Raw genomic sequence first — 24,451 nt, 5'->3', positions numbered from 1 at the left:
TCTGTCTATAATTCTGTATATAGGGATTATTGAATCTGGGAATTTTATATATTCGATGATATCATGGATATCTATTCTTCATATTTTTAAAGTTTTCCTTTTTAAAAAAATTATATATTATCATAAGATACTAATAATAATCTAAATGTTAGGTTAAGTTTTCATTGAAAAACCTCAAATTTAATAATCTACATTAATGATTCCTTTTTCTCAAAAGTTTAACTCTCGATAATTGCTTTTTAAAAGAAGAACTTTTTACTTGCTCAGTTCATTTGATATTTCATCTTTTATATTATATCCAAATGTTAGATTAAATGAAGTTTTCACTCAAAAATCTCAAATCTATATTAACAATCTACATGGAATAAACTTTTTGTAATGGAAGATTTATAAAACGATTTGTGATTTGATTTGCGCAGATGTAAAATTTTTGGTTAAACGTGTAATCTATTCTTCATATTTTTATAGTTTTCCTTTTAAAAAAATTATATATTATCATAAGATACTAATAATAATCTAAATGTTAGGTTAAGTTTTCATTGAAAAATCTCAAATTTAATAATCTACATTAATGATTCCTTTTTCTCAAAAATTTAACTTTCAATAATTGCTTTTTAAAATAAGAACTTTTTACTTGCTCAGTTCATTTGATATTTCATCTTTTATATTATATCCAAATGTTAGATTAAATGAAGTTTTCACTCAAAAATCTCAAATCTATATTAACAATCTACATTAATGATTCCTTTTTCTCAAAAGTTTAACTCTCAATAATTGCTTTTTAAAAGAAGAATTTTTTACTTGCTCAATTCATTTGATATTTCATCTTTTATATTATATCCAAATATTAGATTAAATTAAGTTTTCACTCAAAAATCTCAAATCTATATTAACAATCTACATTAATAATCCCTAATAAAATAAGATCACTTCAAGATCAATCAAAATTCCTTTTTCTCAGATTCTCCTTTAAACTTTTCCTCAAAAGTTTAAATCTCAATTATTCCTTCCTAAAAGAGGACACTTTTTACACGTTTCAATATTTCATACTTTCACACTTTCTTTAAAAACGCGCACTATTACTTGCTCTCTTAAGGCTTTATCTCTCAGACTTTCCTTTCTCGAACCCGGAATACTTATCCATCCGTAATAACGAAAAACACCTAATCAAAATTCCACTTCTCCAGATCTTCTTATCCTTTCCCTCGAAGGATCTCCACTTTCCTCGATCCTCCTATTCCATCATCATCATCGTCATCACGTATAAACTACTCTCAACCGAGTTTCCCGCCCTGCTAATATCCCAGAAATATGAAATATCGAGCGGACGACGCCGATTGAATTCCAGAGCGTCCCGTTTATCGAGCGCCCCCCTCGCTTTCTTTATTTCCACAGCCAGGGTCTATGGGTCGTGAATGCAGCCTCGACGACGGGCGTATCTTTTTAAGAAAAACTCGATCTCGAGCAGAGAGAGAGAAAGAAAAAAGAGAGAGAGAGAGAGAGTTCAGGTCAATGGTTTCCAGTGATATAAGTTTCCATAAGTCAGATCTGTGACCGGCGTTCGAACAAATATCGGACGAATTCTCCCCACGCCGAGTTTGGATAACGATCCACCGATGGAAAAATGCAAAGGCATCGATCCCCTTCGATACTGGCGGCCATTCGACTTCTTTGCTCCCTCGGTTCATTTTATTGAATTCGTCGCGCTGCCGTTGAATTCTCGATTTTAAAGGGGGACACCACGTGCCACGCCATGAATATTGCACCGTCACGATGGCCCACGCTCGAAATGACCGCTTTATTGTGACCCCCCCCGTCGATTTTACGCCACTTGGAGATGAATGGAGTTGGACCGGGCTGTCGAAGGAACAAGGTCGATTTGATTTGCGGAGGAGGAATTTTCTTATATTTCGCGAGGAATAAAGGAGATTTTAAATTGTTTACGAGTGTCGATTATTAATTTTCTTCTTTTTTTTTAAATTTAATATTTTTAACGAATATTGGAGGAAGTCGATGGAATGAGGGGATGTTATCGATATTAATTTGGATTTATAAGTCGATTGTCGAGCGAGAATGAGATCGAGGATGAATTTTTTCTCGCGAGTTTGCGCGGAGCAAAAGTGAAAGATAGATTGGGCTGGGTTCAACGAAGTAAATTGTTTATGATTGATAATACGATTAACTTTTTCCCTCGTGAATTTAATATCGAAAGAAGTTGATGGAACGGAGGAGCAAATTGACGAGGTTTGGAATACATTTTTCCTAACGAATTATTTTGATAATTCGATTTTAAATTTAATTATCGAAGAAAAATTAAGAAACGAGGAAGTATTTTTGTACGTTGATTCGAAAATTATTTTAATTTATGGATCAATTTGCTAGTTGGTCAATACAGAGATCAAGAAAATGTACTTTTCTTACGATTTAACAAGAGATAAACTTTTTATTTGTCTTTTTATTAATATTACGAATATTATTGGATACGTTAATAATTAATTTTTTGCTTAATTTAATTTTAAACGATGCGATAATTTTAAATGGAGCGGTAACTTTGCAAATTCCTTTTTTCCCCCTCTCTCGATATAACACGATTTCTTGGTAAAATTCTGTCTTTTCATTAAACGCAACGAGTTGTAAATGTGACGCGAATTGAAAATACATTTGCTTTATTCGTTATACGATTCAATGTATCGTAAAATAAACTGCATATTTATGCATCCTGCATACACACAGACCTGAAGGACTCGGAGGATAATGTTAAAACACAAATAAAATAAAAATGCATAATCATAATTGCTCGATTAAAGAGACGATCAACGACAATTGAAAACAAACAATATGCTAAAAATAAAAATCATTAATTAAAATATCATTATTACCTCTCCTCCTTCCTTTTATTCACTCGAATAATCAATTTCTCAACTTGCTCTCCAAAATACATATTAAACTTAAAAAAAGAAGAAAATTAATTATCGACTCGTAAACAATTTATTTTTCCAGAATAAAAGAATATTAATATCAACGAAAATTTGCTCGCTCGTCATTCAAAGTGATCTCCTCCTCGTACGATTGATCATTAACTCTCCCCGCCGATATTCATCTCCTCGAAGGATTAATTCTAATTATCGGGGGGTTAAAACTCCACGGAGGAGATGGTCTTGCGAAAAACGCGCAAGAGTTTAATCGTTGGAATCGCGTTTCAACCGATTCGTCGCGGAGGGGGGATTAAACGAGTTGCCAATTTCAATTAAGGGCGCGATCACAAAGGAAGCATCCCGGAAGGGAAGCCATTCGGTCGCGGCCAATTTAATCTCCAATCTAATTTTTAACGCTCGCCCAAGGATATTACACACTTTCGATTCTTCTCTCTCGGAAGGAACGAAAATGGGACAGAATGTAATTGGCCACCGTTCGAATAATCTCTAAAAATAATAAATATTTATCGTGGCTGTTCCTTGTTATTATTGTTGTTGTGGTTTGCTCGTTGCGCGGAGAAACACCAACGACGCCACCGAGACGTTGAAATTTCGTGGAAGGAGAGAGAGAGAGAGAGAGAGAGAGAGGAGGAGTTTCGAGATTGAAATCTCCGTTTCTCCGTTTTACAAGGATTTTTCCCTCGTCCCTCGTGATGGGTGGTTATATGTGTACGATAAAATAAGGAGGAATAACAATTTTTTGGAAAATTTGAAACGAAGAAAATGGAATGTTTTGGGGTAAATTTTTTCTAAAATTGCGCAACGAATATTGGTCAATCAAAGAAGATGGTCGTCTCGGGCATTAAATCGTACCAGGAATTCCATAATTCATCTCGATGGATTTATCCCTGCTGACTATACGAAATTTCAAAGGAAATATTTTTATTCTTATCTTCTCTTCCGGTGGATTTTTCTCCCCTTAATCGCAAAACGTAACGAAAAAAGAAATATAGAAAAGTAAAAAATAAAAAAAAAAATAAATAAAATAGGATAAAAAAAAATATAAGAAAGGAAAATTCCACGAGAATGGTCATCATCGTGTAGAAACAAAGTTTGCTCAGTAGTAGTGGAGATACCGTTGTGTGTTTGACTTACCTGTTTAATCCAACTTTTCCACAAGTCTCTGTCCCAGGGGTGGTGAAAGCCAAGATATAAGTGTCTCGTCTCGCGATGGTGACTGTCCTCCTGTTGTTGACTCTGATGACACTGGTGAGTGACCCTTGGAAATCCAGTGATACGCAGCACGAGTTTACCCAGACGTGACGGGGCATAGCACACCGCACCCCCACCGGCCAGTTCCATCCACTCTGGCCGAGATTCAGGACAGGCTGAAATCAGGATGATTGATTTCGAATTTAGTTACGACCAATTTGACTCTCCGTTATTGTCACGCGACCCATTTTCAATCAGCAAGCTTGGAATTGAGATTGGTCACCTTATCGATACACACGTACGTCGAGGATATAATGCAAATGGATATTTCGTTAATAATAAAAATAAACTTTTCCATATGTACGCATATTTTACTTTCTTCATCACCCACTACATTTCTTCTATGCTTTTATATTTCTTCTATCCTTTTATTATCATATCGCGCTTTTCACGTTCTTTTTCTAAATTTAAATCAAACAACTATTAATCCAGATACTCGTTTATTTTTTCTGCTCATCACTGATACACTCGATAAGATAAAAATTAAGTTGTAATACGTATTAATATACATTCCTCGTAAACTAAGTACCTATTAATCTAGATACTAAGTGTCTAACATTTTTACATTCTTTTTCTGAATCTAGACTGAACAGCTATTAATCCAGACACCTATCTTATCTTTCTGCTGGTACAGATAAATAAGATAAAAATTAAGTTCCAATCTATTAATTTTAATACTAAGTTTCTGACATTTCATATTATTTCTATATTTTCTTTCTAAATCTAAATTAAACAGTTAATCTAGAAACTTGTTATCATTGATACACTTGATAAGATACTAGTAGTCTAGATACTAAGTGTCTGACAATTCTATATTTTATTCCATATCATATCACATTTTTACTTGATAAGATACTAATACTCTAGATACTAAGTGTTTGACACTTCTTCTATATTCTATCCCACTATCACATCACACTTCTACATTCTCTTTCTAAATCTAAATTAAACAACTATTAATCTAAAAACTTGTTATCTTTGGTACACTTGATAAGATACTAGTACTCTAAATACTAAGTGTTTGACACTTCTTCTATATACTATCCTACTATCATATCACACTTTTACATTTTCTTTCTAAATCTAAATTAAACAACTATTAATCTAAAAACTTGTTATCTTTGGTACATTTGATAAGATACTAGTACTCTAGATACTAAGTGTTTGACACTTCTTCTATATACTATCCCACACTATCATATCACACTTTTACATTCTCTTTCTAAATCTAAATTAAATAGCTATTTATACAAACACTTGTCATCATTGATACAGAATAAAAATTAAATTCTAAGCATCTATTAATCTAGATACTAACTATTTGACTTCTTCTATATCCTATTCTACTTTCACATCGCATTTCCTCCATACTTTATCCATTCACAATCATCATACCATTGATAACACAATTAAATTGAGCATCACATTTTACTCCCATCCATTCCTTTTCGCCTAAGTCCTTCAAAGTCCACCAGTTTCGCTTCCTTTTATCTCATCCTCAAACCGAATCATCTCGCGAAAAAAATCGTTTCATCGCGCTCGTTATTCGTGGAACGTTAACCATCGGCCACGGTTGCCGAGGTTACCTCTCGAACGAGGTAAATTCAGGACGGATCAACAGTTCCACAGGCTTTTTGACAGTGACAAACGCGGCCGAGCCGCGTCATCTAATTACACGGGACTACGGGTGGCAGCTGTCCATCCATGTTTCAGGGAGGGGGCGAGAGGGGGGTTTCAAATCCCAGCCACGTTCGTTTCACGCCGCGTGAACCACGCGTAACGCGGTGCTCGCGGTTTGACAACGCGACCCATCTCTCCCTCTCTCTCTCTCTCTCTCTCTCTACATCCCCTCCCCACCCCCTTTCCAAACCTTTTCCGGGAAAACACCGATGCAAATCGGATTTTATTTGCCCGACGCCGCGATACGATCAATTGGAATCAAGCATCCCTCGGGTGATGGGATGATTGGAATAATAACGTTCGTCGAGCTCGGCCATAATTGTTCGGTTGTTCGTTCCCCGAAATGGAGAAGAGAACCCCGTCCCCTTGAAAAGACTCCGTTTCCTGAAATTTTTTTGCTATATGATTTTATATAATAATTTTTATATAATATATATATTTTATATAATGTAATATTTTTTATATAACAATTTTATTAATTTTTCATATCCTGCGTTGATATCTCGATTTAGCAATTTTCAAAATTCCTTTCAAAATTTTTGAAAGGATTTCTACTTCGAAAGGAAAGGTTGAAATTTTGCTTCCATATTGCTCGCAATTTAAGGATCTCGGACAGTAAACAACGTGATAACTCAAAGTTTTTGAAACTTTTCTAATTTCCCTAGCAAACAAGCGAATTATTTCGAAATTCCGCAAATCTCAAATCGAGAGTCGTCGAAAAAATATGTACGTAATTTCACAACAACATGTGCAATATTATGAACAATTGCAATTTCCTCTCCAGAGGATTGCTCTCCATACTTCTTAATCAATCCAATAAATGAATTTGTATCTGGAATATTATATATGTAATATATATAATATATATGCATATCGTTAATTGTAATTTCTGATTACGTCACACAAACAGATACAATTTCAAATCTTCAAAACGAATCGATCCACCCACGTATATTAATTACAATTTTCACGCCCATATGCAACGTGATCACATTTTACGCTGAGCACTTATGGGACGACACCACCACGTGCCCTATTCGCTCGGGAGAAAATTAATAATTGCCAGTGGTTCGCCTACCAGGCGAAAACAATTGCGCTCTAATGTGTATATACGACCGTTCTCGCCGATAATATTAACCGCTTGGGAACGATCGTTTCGCGAAAAGCGATCCTCCGTAGACTCGTGTAAATCCATGATATTCCCATTTGTAAAAAATACCCTTCCTCTTTCCTCCAATTCAATTTAAACTTTCGTCCCGTTCTCGTTTTAATCCCGTCGTTTGGAGATAGAAAGAGATTTTTTTTAATTTAAGTTTCCTCCTGAATTCGAAGATTTTTATACACGTACATTCGTAATATTCGATGGTTAATCATAATTCAGTTTCTGATAATGCGAATTTATATTATCGTGTAATTTAATCAAGAATTTGAATTTTGTACTCGTTCAGCGTATAAATTAATAGTTTCGAGCAGATCGGTGGTCGGGAATGAATAATTTAACAAGAGCGAAAGTACATTTTTGTAATAAGAAAACGGGTGAAGAGTTACGAAAATTGATAAAATTTCATTTTAATGCATAAATTTGTATTATACAAAATTGCGAGTAAAGGAAAATATGGTATAAAAATCTCTAAAAAAAATTGGAAAAAATTTTTATAACCAAAATTCATCGCGAGGGAAGAGAAAAATTGATCACTCCGAAAAACAGTATTATCGATCGAGTCTAATCCAACGCGCAAAATAACGACGATTGCGCGTCGATTAATTAAAAGTTTTCGAGAAAGCAGTGTTGGATCTCAAACGCTTCGACTCGTTATTAATCTCGAAAAAAGTTTTATCTCGAGGATGCTCGAAATGTCGAAAGTGATCAGAACAAAGGATCTTCCTCAGAGACAAATTTACACAGAATTAAAAAATTAAAATTACACAAAATTAAATTGTAATTCGTCGATTCACACGTCATCATTGTCATCGAAAACCAAGATCGACCAATGCCGCTAATCACGTTCACGCTGATCACTTTACGCTCCCTGCGCTTGTTTACCTTCTCTTTTCAAATCGCGTTGTTTGCACGATGCACGTGATCGATGTATTTTCAAGTTTCGTTCACACGCAAAATGATCGACACGAATCTGCACAGTTCGATCGAATTTTAAATTTTAAAATGATTTCGATCTGATATAAACAAAGATCGTCGAAGGAGTTACATTCCAGTAACGAATTAAATTAACAGCATTGATTATTACATTGATTATTACGAAATTAATATTCATGCTGCACGATACGTGATGAAGAAAATTGATAAAAACAATAATTACGTATGTTTGATTACTACAAGTTTAAGAATCGATAAATATCGATTTCGATCTGACATAGACGAAGATCGTCGAAGGAGTTATATTCCAGTAACGAATTAAATTAACAGCATTGATTATTACACGAAATTAATATTTATCTTGCACGATGAAGAAAATTGATAAAAACAATAATTATGTATGATGACTGCAAGTTTAAGAATCGATAAAGCGATTTCTCAAGGTGATTCGAGTTAAGATCTAATTTACGAGGGAAACTGTAAAATTTATACGGTGTAATATACGGTATAGCTTTCGACTAGGAGGAGGGAATCGCACGGGATTCGAGAGATTTCCTGTCTAAATGAATTTAAGGGAATTACTCGTTAGAGAGTGAAACTTTTTGAGGGGGGGCGAGAATTAGATCCGTTTAAGCGGACGACACTCGGGAGATGGGCAAATAACTCGCATATTCTGCGAAACATCGCACTTGCAAAATTGCCATTTTCTCCACAGAAAATTTTTTACTCGCGAATTTAGATATTTCGAGATCAAAATGGAGATCAAAAAAATATTCCGACACGGAGAATCGATCGAGGAATGGAAAACTTGCCTGCTCCATTACCGGGGAGCAAAGGATAGGAGTTGGAGGGCAAGGAGAGAAATTTCATTTTTCTCGAAGCGATTCGATTATTCTCTCGTTCGCACGTTCCGTGCACACGTGCACGAGAAAATAAAGCACGAGTCGGTCGATTTGCGTACCCGGTTATGAATTTAAATCGGCCGATGAATATTTATACGGCCGATTCGGTTGTTTTCTTCACCTGTGCTGTGTAAGAAAATCGTTCAATGGCCAAACCGGAAATCGACGCGTCCATGTTTGGCTTCCGCTCAAGAGGAAAATCGGTCGAGGTTTCGTATAATTTTTATTTGTGATCCAAGTGAAATGAGGAGGAGAAGTATGTAAGTAGAATAGATAGAATAAAAATTTTAAAGATATTTTAAAATCTCTATTCAGAATCGATTTGGAGAATATTGTATCGTGTTAATCGAATTGATTTAAAGCGAAATTTTTATGGATATTGGTCTAAGATTGGATAAAGTATAATTCAATTTGGATTGTTAAGCTTGGTTGAGGTTCCATTTCTTGGAAGAAAGAACGGTTATTCATCTTTCTAAAATATAATAATAAAACCACAGTCGTATTTGTTCCAATATGTCCGCCATTTTGGAATTTCTCGAATACTTCGCTCCAAAAATGTCGGAAAGAATTTCATTCATTTTTCCACAATACGAAATCTTCTGATAAAAAAAATATTTACACGAAAAATCTGTCTCGTCATTTTAATGTTCATCGCTTTTGAATCTTGACAACCAACAATAAAATGTACAATCTTGCAACGACTGGTCAACGATAACCAGAAATTTACAAAATCTCGTCATAACATTTCTCGCGCATAAACGTATCTACCAAAAAACCACCAGAATATCTCTCATTTCGAAACGTCCTCCGCATGCTCAGCTTTCATCAACGACGCAACCACATCCACCGAAAATGAGGATTCAAAGGAATGGTCAACTCTATATCCATCTCCTTCTCCGTAATAGATTTGTCGCGTGATTTCAAGGAGACTTTGAGCTTTCTCCCTCCAACAGGTCGATTAAACCGACTAAAATAGGTGGTGGTAACAGGTGGCGAGTGGAACAAAACAAGAATCGTGTTCGTCGATTTCCTTAACAACGCTCGTTACGTTCACCGATTCATTTACTTTTGCAGACTTTCCTGGCAAATTTCCCCGTCTCCGCGTATCGATCTTTCACTCGATTCTCGTTTTCGGATTAACCGGTGAAATCGATCCGTTCGAGAAGAGAGTACGATCCGTTTCGTCGCCTACTTTTAGCTCTTCAGAGTTAATTCGAGATCGTTGATGAAGATGCGCACACAGGACGAAGATACACCGTGTACAGGGGGGAGGATAATTAGGAAGTTTGGATTAGCGGAGAGATGTCCACGAAAATGAGAAGCACGGAGGGTTGGAAATTTGTCCATGTGAGCGGAGAGAGAGGGCACAGCCCTCTTTGATGCGGTTTCAATTCGATTTTTACTTTCCAACTTTGGTGTATTAGTTTCGAGAGTTTAAATTAGTCAAAATCGAAAAAAAAATTTTTCTTTTTTAATCACCGAAATATTCCATCGAAATTTAACGAGATCAGAATATCAGAATATCGGAATTAATATTGAGAGAGGATTTTTTTTTGAAGTATTCAAGGTAGAATTTTGTTAAAAAAAAAAAGAAAAAAACAGGTCAAACCTGTTCTTTTTTCCCTCAGAACGTATCTCGAGATCAACTTTCACCGAAATCGTGATAATTCTTAAAAACACGGATGCGCGTATAGAGGAAGAGAGNAAAAAAAAAAAGAAAAAAACAGGTCAAACCTGTTCTTTTTTCCCTCAGAACGTAAACGTATCTCGAGATCAACTTTCACCGAAATCGTGATAATTCTTAAAAACACGGATACGCGTATAGACAGAGGAAGAGAGAGAGAGAGAGAGAGAGAGAGAGAGAGAGAGAGAGAGAGAGAGAGAGAGGGAGGGAGGGAGAAAATGGAAAACACGAGTAAATTTTCCGATGGGCTTGACGCTTTCAAGTCGGATCAAAGCGATATTTACAAAGGTATTTTGCACCTTTTTCATCCCCCTCCCCGTATCAGGGCCATTTGCCGGCCTACAGGGGCGTTGCTGCGATCGACGAGGTTCCGCCACGGATCCATTCCGAAACGGCCATTGATTCCGACATTTTTATCAAATGACAACGAGGTTGAACGTCGCTTTGTCGAACGTGCCCGGAATCGAATCGCTCCTCCGCCCTGCTTCTCCATCGGGCTTCGATATTTCAACTCGAAGCTACAAATGGAAGCGCAGCGCCATGGAAAACAGACACGATATGCCTCTTTCTTCCTCCCTCCCTTTTCCTCCTTCAATTTTCATCTCTATTTCAAGAATTCCGTCCAATCGTCGATATCGTTCCACCTCTACTCTTCCCCCCTCCTTTTTATTCATTTTATTTTTCCCATCGTTTCGGATCCATCGTCAAAGATTCCGTCCAATCGATATCACTCCACCGTGTCTCTTTCTCCCATCTTTCCTTATTTATTTCCATTTCTCCAGTTATTCGAATCTCTCTCTTTTCCACACAACATCTATCCCAATCGTCAATCGTTCCAATTTCTCTCGTTCTCTCTTCGATTTTTGTTCTATCTTCTTTTTTTTTTTTTTCCTCTTGAATTTCTCTTCTCCAAAGATTCCTATATCCAATAATCGGCACCGTTTCTTTCTTTTTCTTATTTCTTTCTTCTATCTATCTCCATCATTTCTGTCTTTTAAAGATTCCGTCCAACGATATCGTTTTTTCAATCTCTCTCTTCTTTTTCGTTTCGTTCCCTTTTTCTCTCTCTCTCTCTCTCTCTCTCTCTCTTTCTTCGTTCAATCATCGATAGAACCACGTTCCCTTCTATCTCTTTATCTCTCCTCCCCTTTCCTCGTTTCATTCGTTTTTACTTATTCCAACATTGTCCTTTTTGCACGACCCTTCCAAAATTCAATAGTTTACCCAAATTTCTTCCTCTCCCTTTTCGCGGTTCTAGTTTCGTCAGCATCGAAACTCGAAGCCGTTCAATTCTTCCATTTATCCAATTTCTATCCCCCCCCCTATCCTCTTCCATTTCGCTTCATTCGCTCCTTTTTTCCCCTCCACGGTTTCGTTCCTTTCTAGCGCAACGTTTCGAGATATCGGAGCGCCGAAAAAAACTTGCCGATCGATTAATTCGGAACAAGACACTTCGTTTTTCGCCAGTTTCGTTTCATCCGAGCACACGAGCGGCGTGCATTGTTTTTTTCCCCCTCCTTCTTCTTCCTTTTTTCCGCCCCCCCTCTCTCTTCCTCTCGCGCCGTGCAATTTACGATCGACAGCTCGGCCGACACGTCCCCCCCTCCTCTCCACCCTTCTCTCCCCTGTGACGAGCACGACGGACTATCGATTCATTCCGTGGTACAGGGAAGCGATTAGCTCCTATCGCTGATCCACCGTGGATTATCTTTCCACGATCCTCCGTGTCTCCGTTAAGAGGAACGTTCGTTCCATCTTTTAATGAGAAATACGATCCCCCTCCTTCCCTCCACGTCAGTTTATGGCAATTTATGGCTCGTTTTTTCCCGGGATTAGGGGAGGGACACATCGCGTCACGGTGAATTTTGTGGATAATTATCGAAGAACGGGTTGTTTAAATTTTTATATCTAAATAAATATCCTTAAATAAGATCCTTCTTAACGATCGATGATACCGAAATGTTAGAGACTAATGCGACTAATGTTTGAGAATGTTCTTCTACTAGATTTAAAAATAGCATTATTGAGTCACGAGTAGAATAATTGTATTATAGAATTTCAAACACGTCTCGACTCGTAAATTAAATTATTAACGAAAAATAGTGTATAAAGTATATAATTTCAAAATATTAAATTTCTCATTAACGTAAAATATAATATTTTTAATGTAAATATGAAAAATATCGATTCAAATTATTAATAAAAATAATAGCTATACAATTTCACAAGTATCAAATTTCCTTTACATTATATAATATATCCTCCTTTATATTGTATTTCCCCTTCTCGTTACTATAACATATTCTTTTCACCGTACTACGAAATATCAATAAAAATATAAATAAGAGAATTTCCAAATATAACAAATTCCTCTCTGTGTATATTCTCCTTTCTCTGAAAAATGATAGAACGAATTTCAATGATCTGTCTCGATATCATTTCGAGACGATCAACTTCAACCGTTTGCAGGATGTTTAAAATCGTAATTGCGTGTCAACGCGATAAATCCTTTTCCTTCTTGGAGAAAGAAATTCTTGATCCGCGAGCGGAACCGTAGCCGTGCCAACGGTGACAGAATCGTTCCACGAGGATAAAGGACAGGACGTAGATAAATCATGGTGTTTCGTGGACAGGGTAGGGGGAGGAATGCAAGAGGAGGAGGAGGAGGATAGTTTCGAGGCGTGGATCCATGGAATCGCGGGGATCGCGGATGTTTTCGTTTCACTCTCGACTGACGTGCCTTTATCTTTCGAAAGAACTCGTCGACGCGTAAAAATTGACGAAGAGAATCGAATCGCCGTGAAACGTGTAACTGGTTCGAAATTTAACGTGTTATATTTAAGTTTTATAAACAGAAACTAGGAAGGATGAGATTCCTTTTTTTTTTTTTTTTTTTTGATATTCATTGATGATACTCTGTTGGAACACGATATTCGAATATTCTCTGACATTACTCGTAAAAAAAGAAAAAATATATATATATGTAATTCTTACCATTTACCAAGATATTTATTTGGATGTATTTTTCATTATTCATATTATGTAACATTCATTGATGATACTCTGTTGAAACACGATATTCGAATATTCTCTAACATTAGTCGCAAAAAAAGAAAAAATATATATATATAATTCTTATCATTTACCAAGATATTTATTTGGATTTTTTCGTTGTGTTTTTACGAGTGTTACAATTTTTATATACCTTGATACTATCGTTGGAACAAATAATATGAAGAAATTAATATTTTTGTATGCCAATTGTTTCTTCTTGCGAAACACCATTTCTTGTCTTTGGACAACTCTCGAGCATATTGTAAAATATTCTTATACCTAACCTAATTTAACCTAACCTAATCTAACTTAATCTAACCTAACCTAATTTAACTTAACCTAACCTAATTTAACCTAACCTAACCTAACTTAACCTAACCTAACCTAAACTTTTTAAACCCTGATTTCGATCGATTTATTCCTTCGACCAAATCTATCATACTCGATCGCAAACGAATCCTTAAAGGATTCCTTTAAAAGGAAATAACGAATTCACATAAGATAAATTCTAAAACGACTTGACGGAAATCAAAAAATCTTGCTCGCGAAAGATTAAAAGAAAGGAAGAAAAAGAGGAAAAGAGAAGCGAACAAAATTTGAAAAAGATCCAATATCGCGAAAAAGAAACATCCAATTAATTATTATTCCCTTCGAGTTTCAAGGAACGAGAAATCGAATCTTCGAAAAAGTAACACGATTAATCCGTTACGAAGCCTCGCCGAAAGAAGTTTCGAACAAAGCGCTCTCTTCTTCCTACCCCATTTTCCCCCTCCCCCTTCCTTTCAATTACAATACCACACCACGTTTCTTTCCTTCCAACGGGCTCCAGGCATCCATCTGGAAACACCGACCAGGATTAACCAACGCGAAACACACCAATTCCGCCATTTCCCCTCTCGAACGAACGTTTCGATGTTTTTATCCACGGTTTGACGGTTTCTTATCTCGAATGGTCAACCCCTCGTGCCCGCCCACTTCCAAGAAGAAAATCCAATTTAAAGTTCGGTTATCAGTCATTGAAGGGAGGAGGTCACTCGTACCTTAGGTTTCAAACCATCTCGCCCGATGAATCCGACGATTGATTGGCGTGCACCGCAACCCCCTCCACCGGATAAATCAAAGCCGAACATAAATTGCGCCGCTCGATATCGGACATGTTTTCTTTCCACGAGACGATCCCTCTATCCGCCGACAAAACGATTCTATCGAGATATTTCGTTCCATTCTCCAATCAATCGGAGGAAAATTTATTTCCATTCCGTGGTTGGAGGGAGGATTTCCCGATATTTTAAAGGATTTCTAATTTGCGATGAGGCAATTTCTTATTACATATATCGTAAATAAAGTTTAATTTAATTTGTTCGAAAATTTTAGTTGGAAGGAAATTTTGAATTTTCGCGCGTATATTTGCAGAGAAGAAATACGTATGCAACGAGGGTTAATTTTGGGTTAATTGGCGCGTGAATTTTGTTACATTCTCGCGATTATGATGGAATTTATTTTACATGGTAATTGAAGGGAAATTTTGTGATATATATATATACATACTTTTCGATGTAGGAATTTTGGAAAATTTGAAATTTCACGAAATGAAAAAATTTTCGAACGTGCGAGACAAGATTGAGTCTTTACAGTAGAGTTACATCGATATAATATTTATTATTAAATTTGTATGATTATTTTGTATATTTTGTTGGAGATTGATTTTCATTTTCGTATTCATACTCGACTCTCATTCTCGAAATTATTAAAAGTACGAAGTTTATTCGTTAAAAATGTTCAATTAGTTGATGGAATAATTCTTGAAGATCTTGTCGTAACTTTTCCATAACATGGAGCAAACTTTTCTATATTCTGAAAGTGTATTAATTCTTTTCTCGGAATCGTCCGCTTTCCCGGCTATATTTTTATATCGTAGAAGTGGAAACACTCGATATCTTGGCCAGAAGTTGAAACTATAAAAATCGAGGACAGAAAACGGGGAAACAATCGAGAGTGGCAGACTCGAAGGGACGAAGGAACGAGATTTATAAGTTGAAACTTCCTCGAAACGAGTTTACGAAACTTTTGATCGTCGAATGAAAATTACAAAGTTAAATTACGAATTTCAGTAGCCATCGCGCGGCAAAAACCGGTATATACATATGTGAAAACATCTTTCCTTTCCTTTTTCCTCGAACCCGAATAATTTCTGAAATAAACTTTTCTAAACCATTTCAATCGTTCTATTTCAAAACAGCTTCCCATTCATTCCAAATCTTCCGATCGGCAAAATAAAATAATTATGTACAAATATTTTTCACCCCAATCCAAAAATCGAAGTAACATTTCAAACCCAAAATCCACTTCGATCCAAAAAATAAAAATTCCATCCTTCCTCCAAACCTCAATTATCCCACCAATTCCCTAAAAATTAATTATCCAATCGTTCGAACGATACAAAGAACTCAATACAAAATTCTTAGAATAGGACTCTATCAACTCTGTCAACATCGCTTTACGATATTAAAAAAAAAGAGAAAGAAAGAAAATCAATGTTTCGACATTCCTCGCCAAAAATCTCATCTCGAACCAGGATGATTCACGTTTCAATAATTGCAAGTTGCAAGAAATGGAGCAAGAGAAAGAGAGAGAGAGATAAAGCCTGTGTCCTTATATCCCTCCGCCGTTGGTTCGACAGGTCTTAGACCCGGTTTCAACCCCGTTTCTTATCCGTATATATAGGGGAGGGCGGTTGGATTTGCGGAATCCAGGGTTGGAACACATACCTGGATAAAGGAACAGCCTGGATCCGATGACGGCCAGTGGCCGCCTCTTCCACTGAGGGAAAACCAACCCCTTCAATACCAAAGCGTGGCCGCAACGGCTGTATCCGTGAAGCTCGGGCAAGGGGGATGCGGGCCCTGAAACAAAAAAAAAAAAAAAAAAAAAAAAAAATGTGAGCGACGGTATTTCTGATCGGTCTGAAGGGGGATTACGAGGGATAATAACCGGTGTGCGATTATTATTGGGGCGAGGGAGGTTAATTGGTGGTTGTTCGTTATTATATTATTTTTATTTGCTCGCGTAATGCAAAATCGTATTTTTACGGCTAAAGAAATGGAGCTTAAGTAATGACAGCGATTAAATTAGCGATCAAAGTGATAATATTTTTATCGAATATAATTATAATTTGTTGATAATTTTGGATATTTTGCACGTCACGTCCATTCCGTACAAAATATTAATCCCATATAGGGAATAATAGAGAATTTGTTGTATAATAAATTTGTTGCCAACAATTTCACGTCAAATCGATTTTCTAAATTAAATTTCAAGATAAATTTTAGAAAATAATATTTCTAACGTAATATTTTATTCTCCTCTTATCAGATTACCCTTACAGACACCAAATGTCCACAAAATGTAATTACAAATAAAGAAATAACTTCGATCGAATTTTAATTTAATCGAGAAATCGTTCAAATCTGAATTTGAAATTCGAAATTCGAAATAAAAAACTTCGTGTATCGTTTATAGAATCTTCAAAGAGCAAAATCTCGCGAATTCGTTAATTAGCAATGCGATCTCGATTGTTCCGCGCAAGCTGTTGCCGATCGTTGAAAAATACTATCTCGAATCTTCCTCCTCTCCCCTCCTCTCCCCTGCCGTGGTAAGTTTCTCGCGGGAGAAGCTGCCACGCGGTATGGATTTCGAATTCATTGAAATTGTAATTTTCGTTTTTTAAATTATCGTTTCCTCCCTCCTGCGAAATACCATTATGTGCACGGAATTTCTGCAACTTGAAAAGAGGATGAGTGGAGAAATTAAAGAGAAAAGAAAGAGAGAGTATCGATTTCGAGACGAAATTTCGAACAAGTTTGATGCACTTTATGCGAAGAATATCGCGGTGAGTGAAACGTCTTATTTAAATTTTGTTATTTTACGAGAGAGAAATTTCTTCAAGGATTTGGAAATTTGAAAAGACATAGGGATTAATGAGAGAATATTTTTCGATTTATAAGATGGATTTGAAATATTTTTGGAAATAATGGACGATTGTGGAAGATTTAATCTTGGAAAAATATCTATTTTAAATGTATTTGTGATGCGGAAAAATTTTAATTTTACGAAACTTTGCGTAAAATCTAATTTCCACATTGATATATTTTGAAAATTTAATTTTACAAAATATCACAATTTTCCCGATATACTTGATATATTTCAACATACCTCGAAAAATACCTGTATTATACGACGTGGAAATTTAACGAAACGTTAATATTTAGGATATGCTTTTTTGGTTTCTCTTTTCTAACATTTTTCAATATTGCGAATATTTCCATAGAAAAAAATTAAAAAAGAAGAGAAAAAGAGTTTCACACCCGTGAAAGTAAGTGAATGTTTTCAAACAGTGTACCGACCAAAAGTTAGGGATACGGAATCGCATTAGAATTAGTTAGCGCAGGGGACGCGCGTGACATCTGTATGCAACCGGTATTAATGCAGTTTCGCGTTAGAATTCACTTTCGATGTTACCGAAATTCATCGTTAAATAACGTTTCACGGTGCAAAGCATGCAAATCATCCCCGAGAGACATCATAGACCGAGTTCGCTCGAAACCATCATGTATATTTCATGTAGTGATGCGCATAAACGGGGCTCCCTCCCATCGTCCCTCCAACTACAATATTTCCGATCGTTACGTTCTCTTTAGCGACCATTTTCCCTCCCCTCTTATTTAAATTCTCTCCTTTCCTTTTCTTCTCCTTCTTTCCCCTCCCTCCCTCCCTCTTATTTCAATTTCACTTCGCATGACAAGACTCGGAGGAATTTGTGAGAGGAGAAAAAAGAAAAGAAGAAAAACGAATTTATTCATTTTTCACAATTGTAAAAAGATCTTAAACCAAGACGGATATAAATATTTTTCAAATCAAGGGTAAAACGCAGGAAATAAAATAAATTAAAGGATAAAGGAATCGATCGGTTGTTTCGAAGAGGAGGAATTTGAAAGGTGTTTAAAAAAAAAAAAAAAAAAGAAATGACGTTTAATTCGCCTCCAATCCAAGTTTGACGAAACCACATGGCGGATTCTCATTGGCACGCGCGCGTGTGCGCGGCAACGATCGATTATAATACATGCACGCGGCTCGTGATAACCGAGGTCCGTTAATCGGCAAACAAGCAGGAAGCTGCATCAGGAGCCGCATCAACGTCAATATTTATTCGATAGATTTTCATTTAGTATGCCGACAGATACGCGCGATGCTAGTTCATCGAGCAAACGCAGGGGGGCGGCTTTGTGGGATGCCACCTCCTCCCCTCTCGCCCCTTGCGGCTTGATCAAGCCATCCAACCTTGCGTTAATTTCGTAGGAATTCGATTACCGATTCGTTTCGTTTATTTCTTCCCTTTCCTACGTTCCTTTTTCTTTTTAGCTATGATATTTAAACGCCAGTCCTTTAGAGATTTCGTTTATGATATTCATTTTTTCTAATTTTTAACGTGAATTTTTAACAATTCGATTAGATGGGATTTCGAAGGTGGTACTCGATTCTGTGACGCGATTATTCTTTCTTCTAACGTGTTTCAAGTACTCTTCCAGGTAATTATTCTTCCATAAGTGAGATTGAATTATATCCGATATAATGAAATTCCAATTATGCATTCGATCATATTATATATAAATTATATTAATTATATTAAATATATTAAATTATATTAATTATATTAAATACATAATTGGATATATATCCAATTATGTATTTTTTTTCGGATATTTTTGTAACGCGACTAGCTAGAAAAGCTTTCGTATTTATCGTAAAGTTTGCTCGGTGCCCGCCATATTATTTATCGAAAAACTGGGGACCAAGGTTTCACGTTGATACAGAATCACGATACTCGATGGGAAGATGACGAAGTGCTCGGTTAACTCAATTAACCCGTTGATGGCGGCGGCGGTGGTGGTGGTGGTGGCGAGCCATTAAAAGCGTAGTCACTGTGTAACGGGATCCAAGCGCATCCTGTAATTATCCGCACCTCTAAAAGCTTCTTTCTAGACGATTCTATGGAACCGGCTTCTCTCCCCCTCGACTCTTTTCTCATCTCGTTATACGATTATATTCTGATTTTTTTTGAAGACTTTATGCCCAACGAATTTTGATTTGATAAAACTTTTTTCCATTTAATTTATCGAATAATTAAATTAACGGTGTTTACAGAGAGATAAATTTTGTTTGTTTAAAAAATTAAATATCAATATTATTCATGCAGAGAATCGAATTCGTTTGAATATTCTAAAAAAAAGAAAAAAAAAAAAAGAATCCTTTCGAAATTTTAAGAAATTATATATTTATAAAAGAAATATTTAAAAAAGAAATTTTCGGTATTAAATTGTTCAAAAGGACCAACCGTTCCATCAAAATAAATTCTCCGAAAGGAATCACGATTTCTTCGAAACAAACTCCCCGAGAAGAAGCTGTAAAACTAAATTCTCTCGAAAGTAGCAAAGTCTTTCGAAATAAATCCCCCTTCCCCAGGGAGAGGATCTCATATTTTCCACCCATAATAATCGAATCCGTCCAACGGCAATTCACTTTTTCCCACGTCACAACTCTTCCCCAAAAACTTTGCCTAAAACCTCGCACCATATCCTGCTCAACTCAACGAAGGTCGAAGGGGGAGGGCAATTAAATGGGTGAGATAGTGGCGATAGAAGCGAAACTTTCGCTCGATAAACCATCGACTCGCATCCATTCTTGAGGAGGAGGAGGGAGAGGAAGAAGAACTCGGGGGTGTGAAATTTCGCGCGGCGCCAAAAGTTCCTGTTCCCCGTAATTTTGGAAATGGAGCAAGTGTATCGTTTCCAGCCTTCCTAACTTCCGCCTTCCAGTTCCATTTGTCGTCGAACTTGGCCCGACCAACTTTCGACTCCTCCTGAAATTTCTGAGATATTAGTTTGAAAACGCGACTTCGCTTCTCGTTTTCAAACTCTCCTCCTTAAATATTTACCCGTTGCTCGTTAATCGTTCCTAAACGAACCATTTCAAAAGATGAAAAAGCAAAGACGGACGTTTTTCCGTTTCCGCTTTGCTATCGTTCGATCTTGCTATTCTCTTGCTTCCTTTCATTGCTCGGAAGAAAAACGATATATTTTCGATATTACGATCTTTGTTCCATCGAAATTTTCGAGCCATTTTAATGACCCTTTTTGCCAAAGAGATTCCAACTCGACAAATTCCATTTTTAAAATAAAAACGGTTTTGGCGCGAAGAAATTATTCGAACGCTGCGAGATTCGAATAATATTTTAATTTGTTGAAATCGACAATCGATGAAATAAGCGACGGTGAACGGGTTAAGATTTCATATTTCGATTCGGTTAATTTTTGCGTTGCAGAAGAATAGCTTCGTGGAATTTTTGATGATGTCAATTTGTTGGCAGTATCTCCTCGTTTCAGAAAAGAATAATAATTATTCTCCATCATAACTATATTTTCTCATCATCACGATTCTATTCAAAAACGAGCTTCACGTAATAAGCTTTTGATTCTTCATCTGCAAATATATTTTTCAATAATTAGATAATTTGAATGTTTCTTCAAATTTTGGAATTTTGAGGAATCTCTGAGTAATATAGATTTTCTTTCAGAACAAATTATCGTTTTTGTTGGTCGAAAAGAAATCTTTGTTCGATGGAACAACGATAGAGCTTTATTAGAGCTTTAATGATCTTTTCCCAAAGGAGATTCAAACCGACATATTCCATTTTTATAAAACTTCTCGAATATTTTATTTTGTTAAAAACAATTTTAAATGGAGGAACAATCGATTTCATAGATAAGATTTCATATTTCATATTTCGATTTAATTAATTTCTGTGCTCGAGCGTTGTCGTGCAGAAGAACAGATCTATCGACTAATAAGGGTTGTTTCTTAATCCTTAAATAGGATGTCGTTTCGATATCTCCTCGTTTCAAAGAAAAACAATGAATTATTCCCTTTATGGACCACCATACAGTCGCCATAACTTTAACTTTAATAACTTTAAATTTCGTTTACGATTTTCATCAGCGTTCAACCATTGTCCAGAACATCACGAGTTACAATTCTGTTGAAAAAAACGAGCCTTAAGAACAATTTCCAAACGTTGCAACTTTTGATCCTTCGTCAGTCGAGCGCTATCCATTTTTCCAATTTTTTTCACTTTACCCAAATTGCATCCCAAGCGTCTGAAAACTGTGTTCGAAGACACGTCTTCTAACTCTGCTTTCAATTTATCTTCGTTCATATATGATCTACCTCGAGGTTCATTTTCAAGATTCTCATTTCCAAAGCTGAATTTTTAAAACCTCTCATCGATGGAATTTTCTTCGAAAGTTAATCCAATATTTCGATACGCACTCAAATTTAGAATAATATTCTAAATTCACTTGTGAAAGAAACAGTTGAAAAGTTAATAACAATTAACAAAAAAGAAATTGCTACATAAAGCAAATAGAAGAAGACAAATATGAAAACATGCCAAGCAAAATATAAGGGAAATAGAGGTTGATAGTCGTTTATTCAAATGATTGGCAACTTCATGCGGAACAACTTAATAATAACACCTTAATATTCATTTCCCTACTGTTGAAATTTCATTTGAAACACTTATCCCAAACGCAAAGATCATTATTTGTTGTTTATCCGTTAAACTCGTTCACAAAGGTGTGGACTTTAAAATTTTGGTTTTCCTAAAGGCTTAACAGTGGTAGTTGTCCAAACACTCTCCATGGTTACCTACACGGGGGGATGTTCACGGATTTTGATGTAAGTACATCTTGGAGTTACGGTTTAAATTTAACGTAATATTTAACATTCACTTTGACGATCCACGATTTCACGCGAATCTGGAATGCTCTTTAACCAGAAATTACCAGAAATTATATCTCTATCAATCGCGAAATATTTTAGAAATTATTTATTTTTACAATCTCCTCTTCTTATCCCTCTCCATCGAGCTAAAATTTTCCAACGTCTTCGAAACAAAAAATATAAAATAAAATATTAAACAAAAAATATAAAATATTAAAACAAAAAAATATAAAATATTAAACAAAAAATATAAAATATTTCTCAATTCATGTTGTTTGTACTAAAAATTTCAAAACGTTTTAAAAATTAAAAACGTATTCGTATTACGCTTATAAAACCTTACATTACATTTCGATAAAAGAAAGTTTCGCCAAGCAAGGCGTTCCATTCTTTCCACGAAATTCGAAAGCTTTCAAAACCGGTCCATTCCAACTTCTCGAAACTTGTTCGAAGCTGGCAGGTTGCGGGAAACACGAAGCGACAGGACGAGGAGGTTCCCAAAGCTTTTCGAAAGGGGTTCGCCAAGAGGCGTGCACGATAAAGAAAAAGGAGGGTGGAGGGGGGGGGGGAGGGGGGAGGAGGGCGGACGGGTATCGCGGTTACGTGGCGACGTAACGCCTTAACTTAATTAGCCCGGAAAATTGTATAACGTAAGTTGGGCGTAATGCAGTTGGAGTTTACGGGGGCGACGATGGCACAGAGCCTCTGAAATTGCTCATTAATAGCGGCAATAACGCTATAATTGGCGTGGCACGCGTGAAACCACCTCTTCCTTCTCCTCCATTCCATCTCCTCACTCGTGGAACGGTGACGCGAATGTTAAATTTAAAAAAAAAAAAAAAAAAAGTAGGAATTTAAAATTCGCACTCGTGGAGTTACAGGAAAAATCAATAATTATCGAAATTAGAAGAAAAGATCTCAATCCTCTTTGTTTTCTCCTTCTATGAGATGGGAAGTGATATGATGAATGTTAATTTAAAAAAAGAATTTGAAGGAATTTTGTTGCGAAAATTATGAAATTTCATTTACGGTGTTGTTATAAAAATTGTAAATTTCCAATTTGGTTTAAATTTTTCGTTTCGAACTTTGGAAAGTTAATTTTGTTTTTTCTTTCAATTCTATACGATAATAATCCGAGTTTTAAATTTGAAAAAAAAAGAATCTTTGTTTTTTGTAAATTTCCAATTCGGTTTAAATTTTTCGATGGGAACTTTGAAAAATTTAGTTCAATTTCAAAGAAATTTCCTTGCTTTTTCTTTCAATTCTATACGAAATTCCGAATTTGAAAAAAAAAAAAGAAGAATCTTTCCTCTTGAATTGTAAATTTCCAATTTGGTTTAAATTTTTCGTTACGAACTTTGAAAAATTGATTTTGTTTTTTCTGTCAATTCTATACGATAGTCCGAGTGTCAAATTTGAAAAAAAAAGAAGAATCTTTGCTCTTAAATTGTTATTTCCAATTTAATTTAAATTTTTCGTTGGGAATTTTGGAAAATTTAGTTCAATTTCAAAGAAATTTCCTTGCTTTTTCTTTCAATTCTAATTTGAGAAAGAAAGAAGAATCTTTGCTCTTGAATTGTAAATTTCCCATTTTAGTTTAAATTTTTCGAACTTTGGAAAATTAATTTTGTTTTTTCTTTCAATTCTATAATACGATAATAGAATCCGAATGTTAAAAAAGAAGAAGAATCTTTGCTCTTGAATTGTAAATTTCCAATTTGATTTAAATTTTTCGTCGAGATATCGTAAAAGTTCGGAAAAGTCAGTTCAACTTCAATGAAAATTTTTTCCTTTCAATTCTATACGAAAATTGTCCGAGTGTTAAATTTGAGAAAAAGAAGAAAGTGGAATCTTTGCTTCGAATTGTAAATTTTCAATTTAAAGTTTTCGAAGTTGAAGTAGAATATTTCGGAAAGAATTAACTTATTTCAATTCCACCCCTAACTTGCATACCATCCCAATTTAATAAACTCTCATCGTATCTACATCCCTCAATCCGACAAAGATTCGGAAA

General features: G+C 35.7%; 1 protein-coding gene across 1 annotated transcript in view; it reads right to left on the bottom strand.

Annotated features, from left to right (window-relative positions):
- Positions 1-24,451, bottom strand: part of LOC122712376 — a 98,998-nt gene that overhangs the window by 46,967 nt on the left and 27,580 nt on the right. The window contains exons 3-4 of the mRNA XM_043931963.1: positions 16,371-16,505; positions 4,071-4,303 (exon numbers count right to left, since the gene is read on the bottom strand). Coding sequence (XP_043787898.1) covers positions 4,071-4,303; positions 16,371-16,505 — 368 coding nt within the window. The remainder of the gene's footprint in view (positions 1-4,070; positions 4,304-16,370; positions 16,506-24,451) is intronic.

This window comes from Apis laboriosa, unplaced genomic scaffold, assembly GCF_014066325.1.
Source record: "Apis laboriosa isolate Shangri-la unplaced genomic scaffold, ASM1406632v1 scaffold1_cov151, whole genome shotgun sequence".
Taxonomy (NCBI): Eukaryota; Metazoa; Arthropoda; class Insecta; order Hymenoptera; family Apidae; genus Apis; species Apis laboriosa.
The sequence above is the reverse complement of the archived record's forward strand: the minus strand, read 5'-3'. Positions and strand labels throughout refer to the sequence as shown.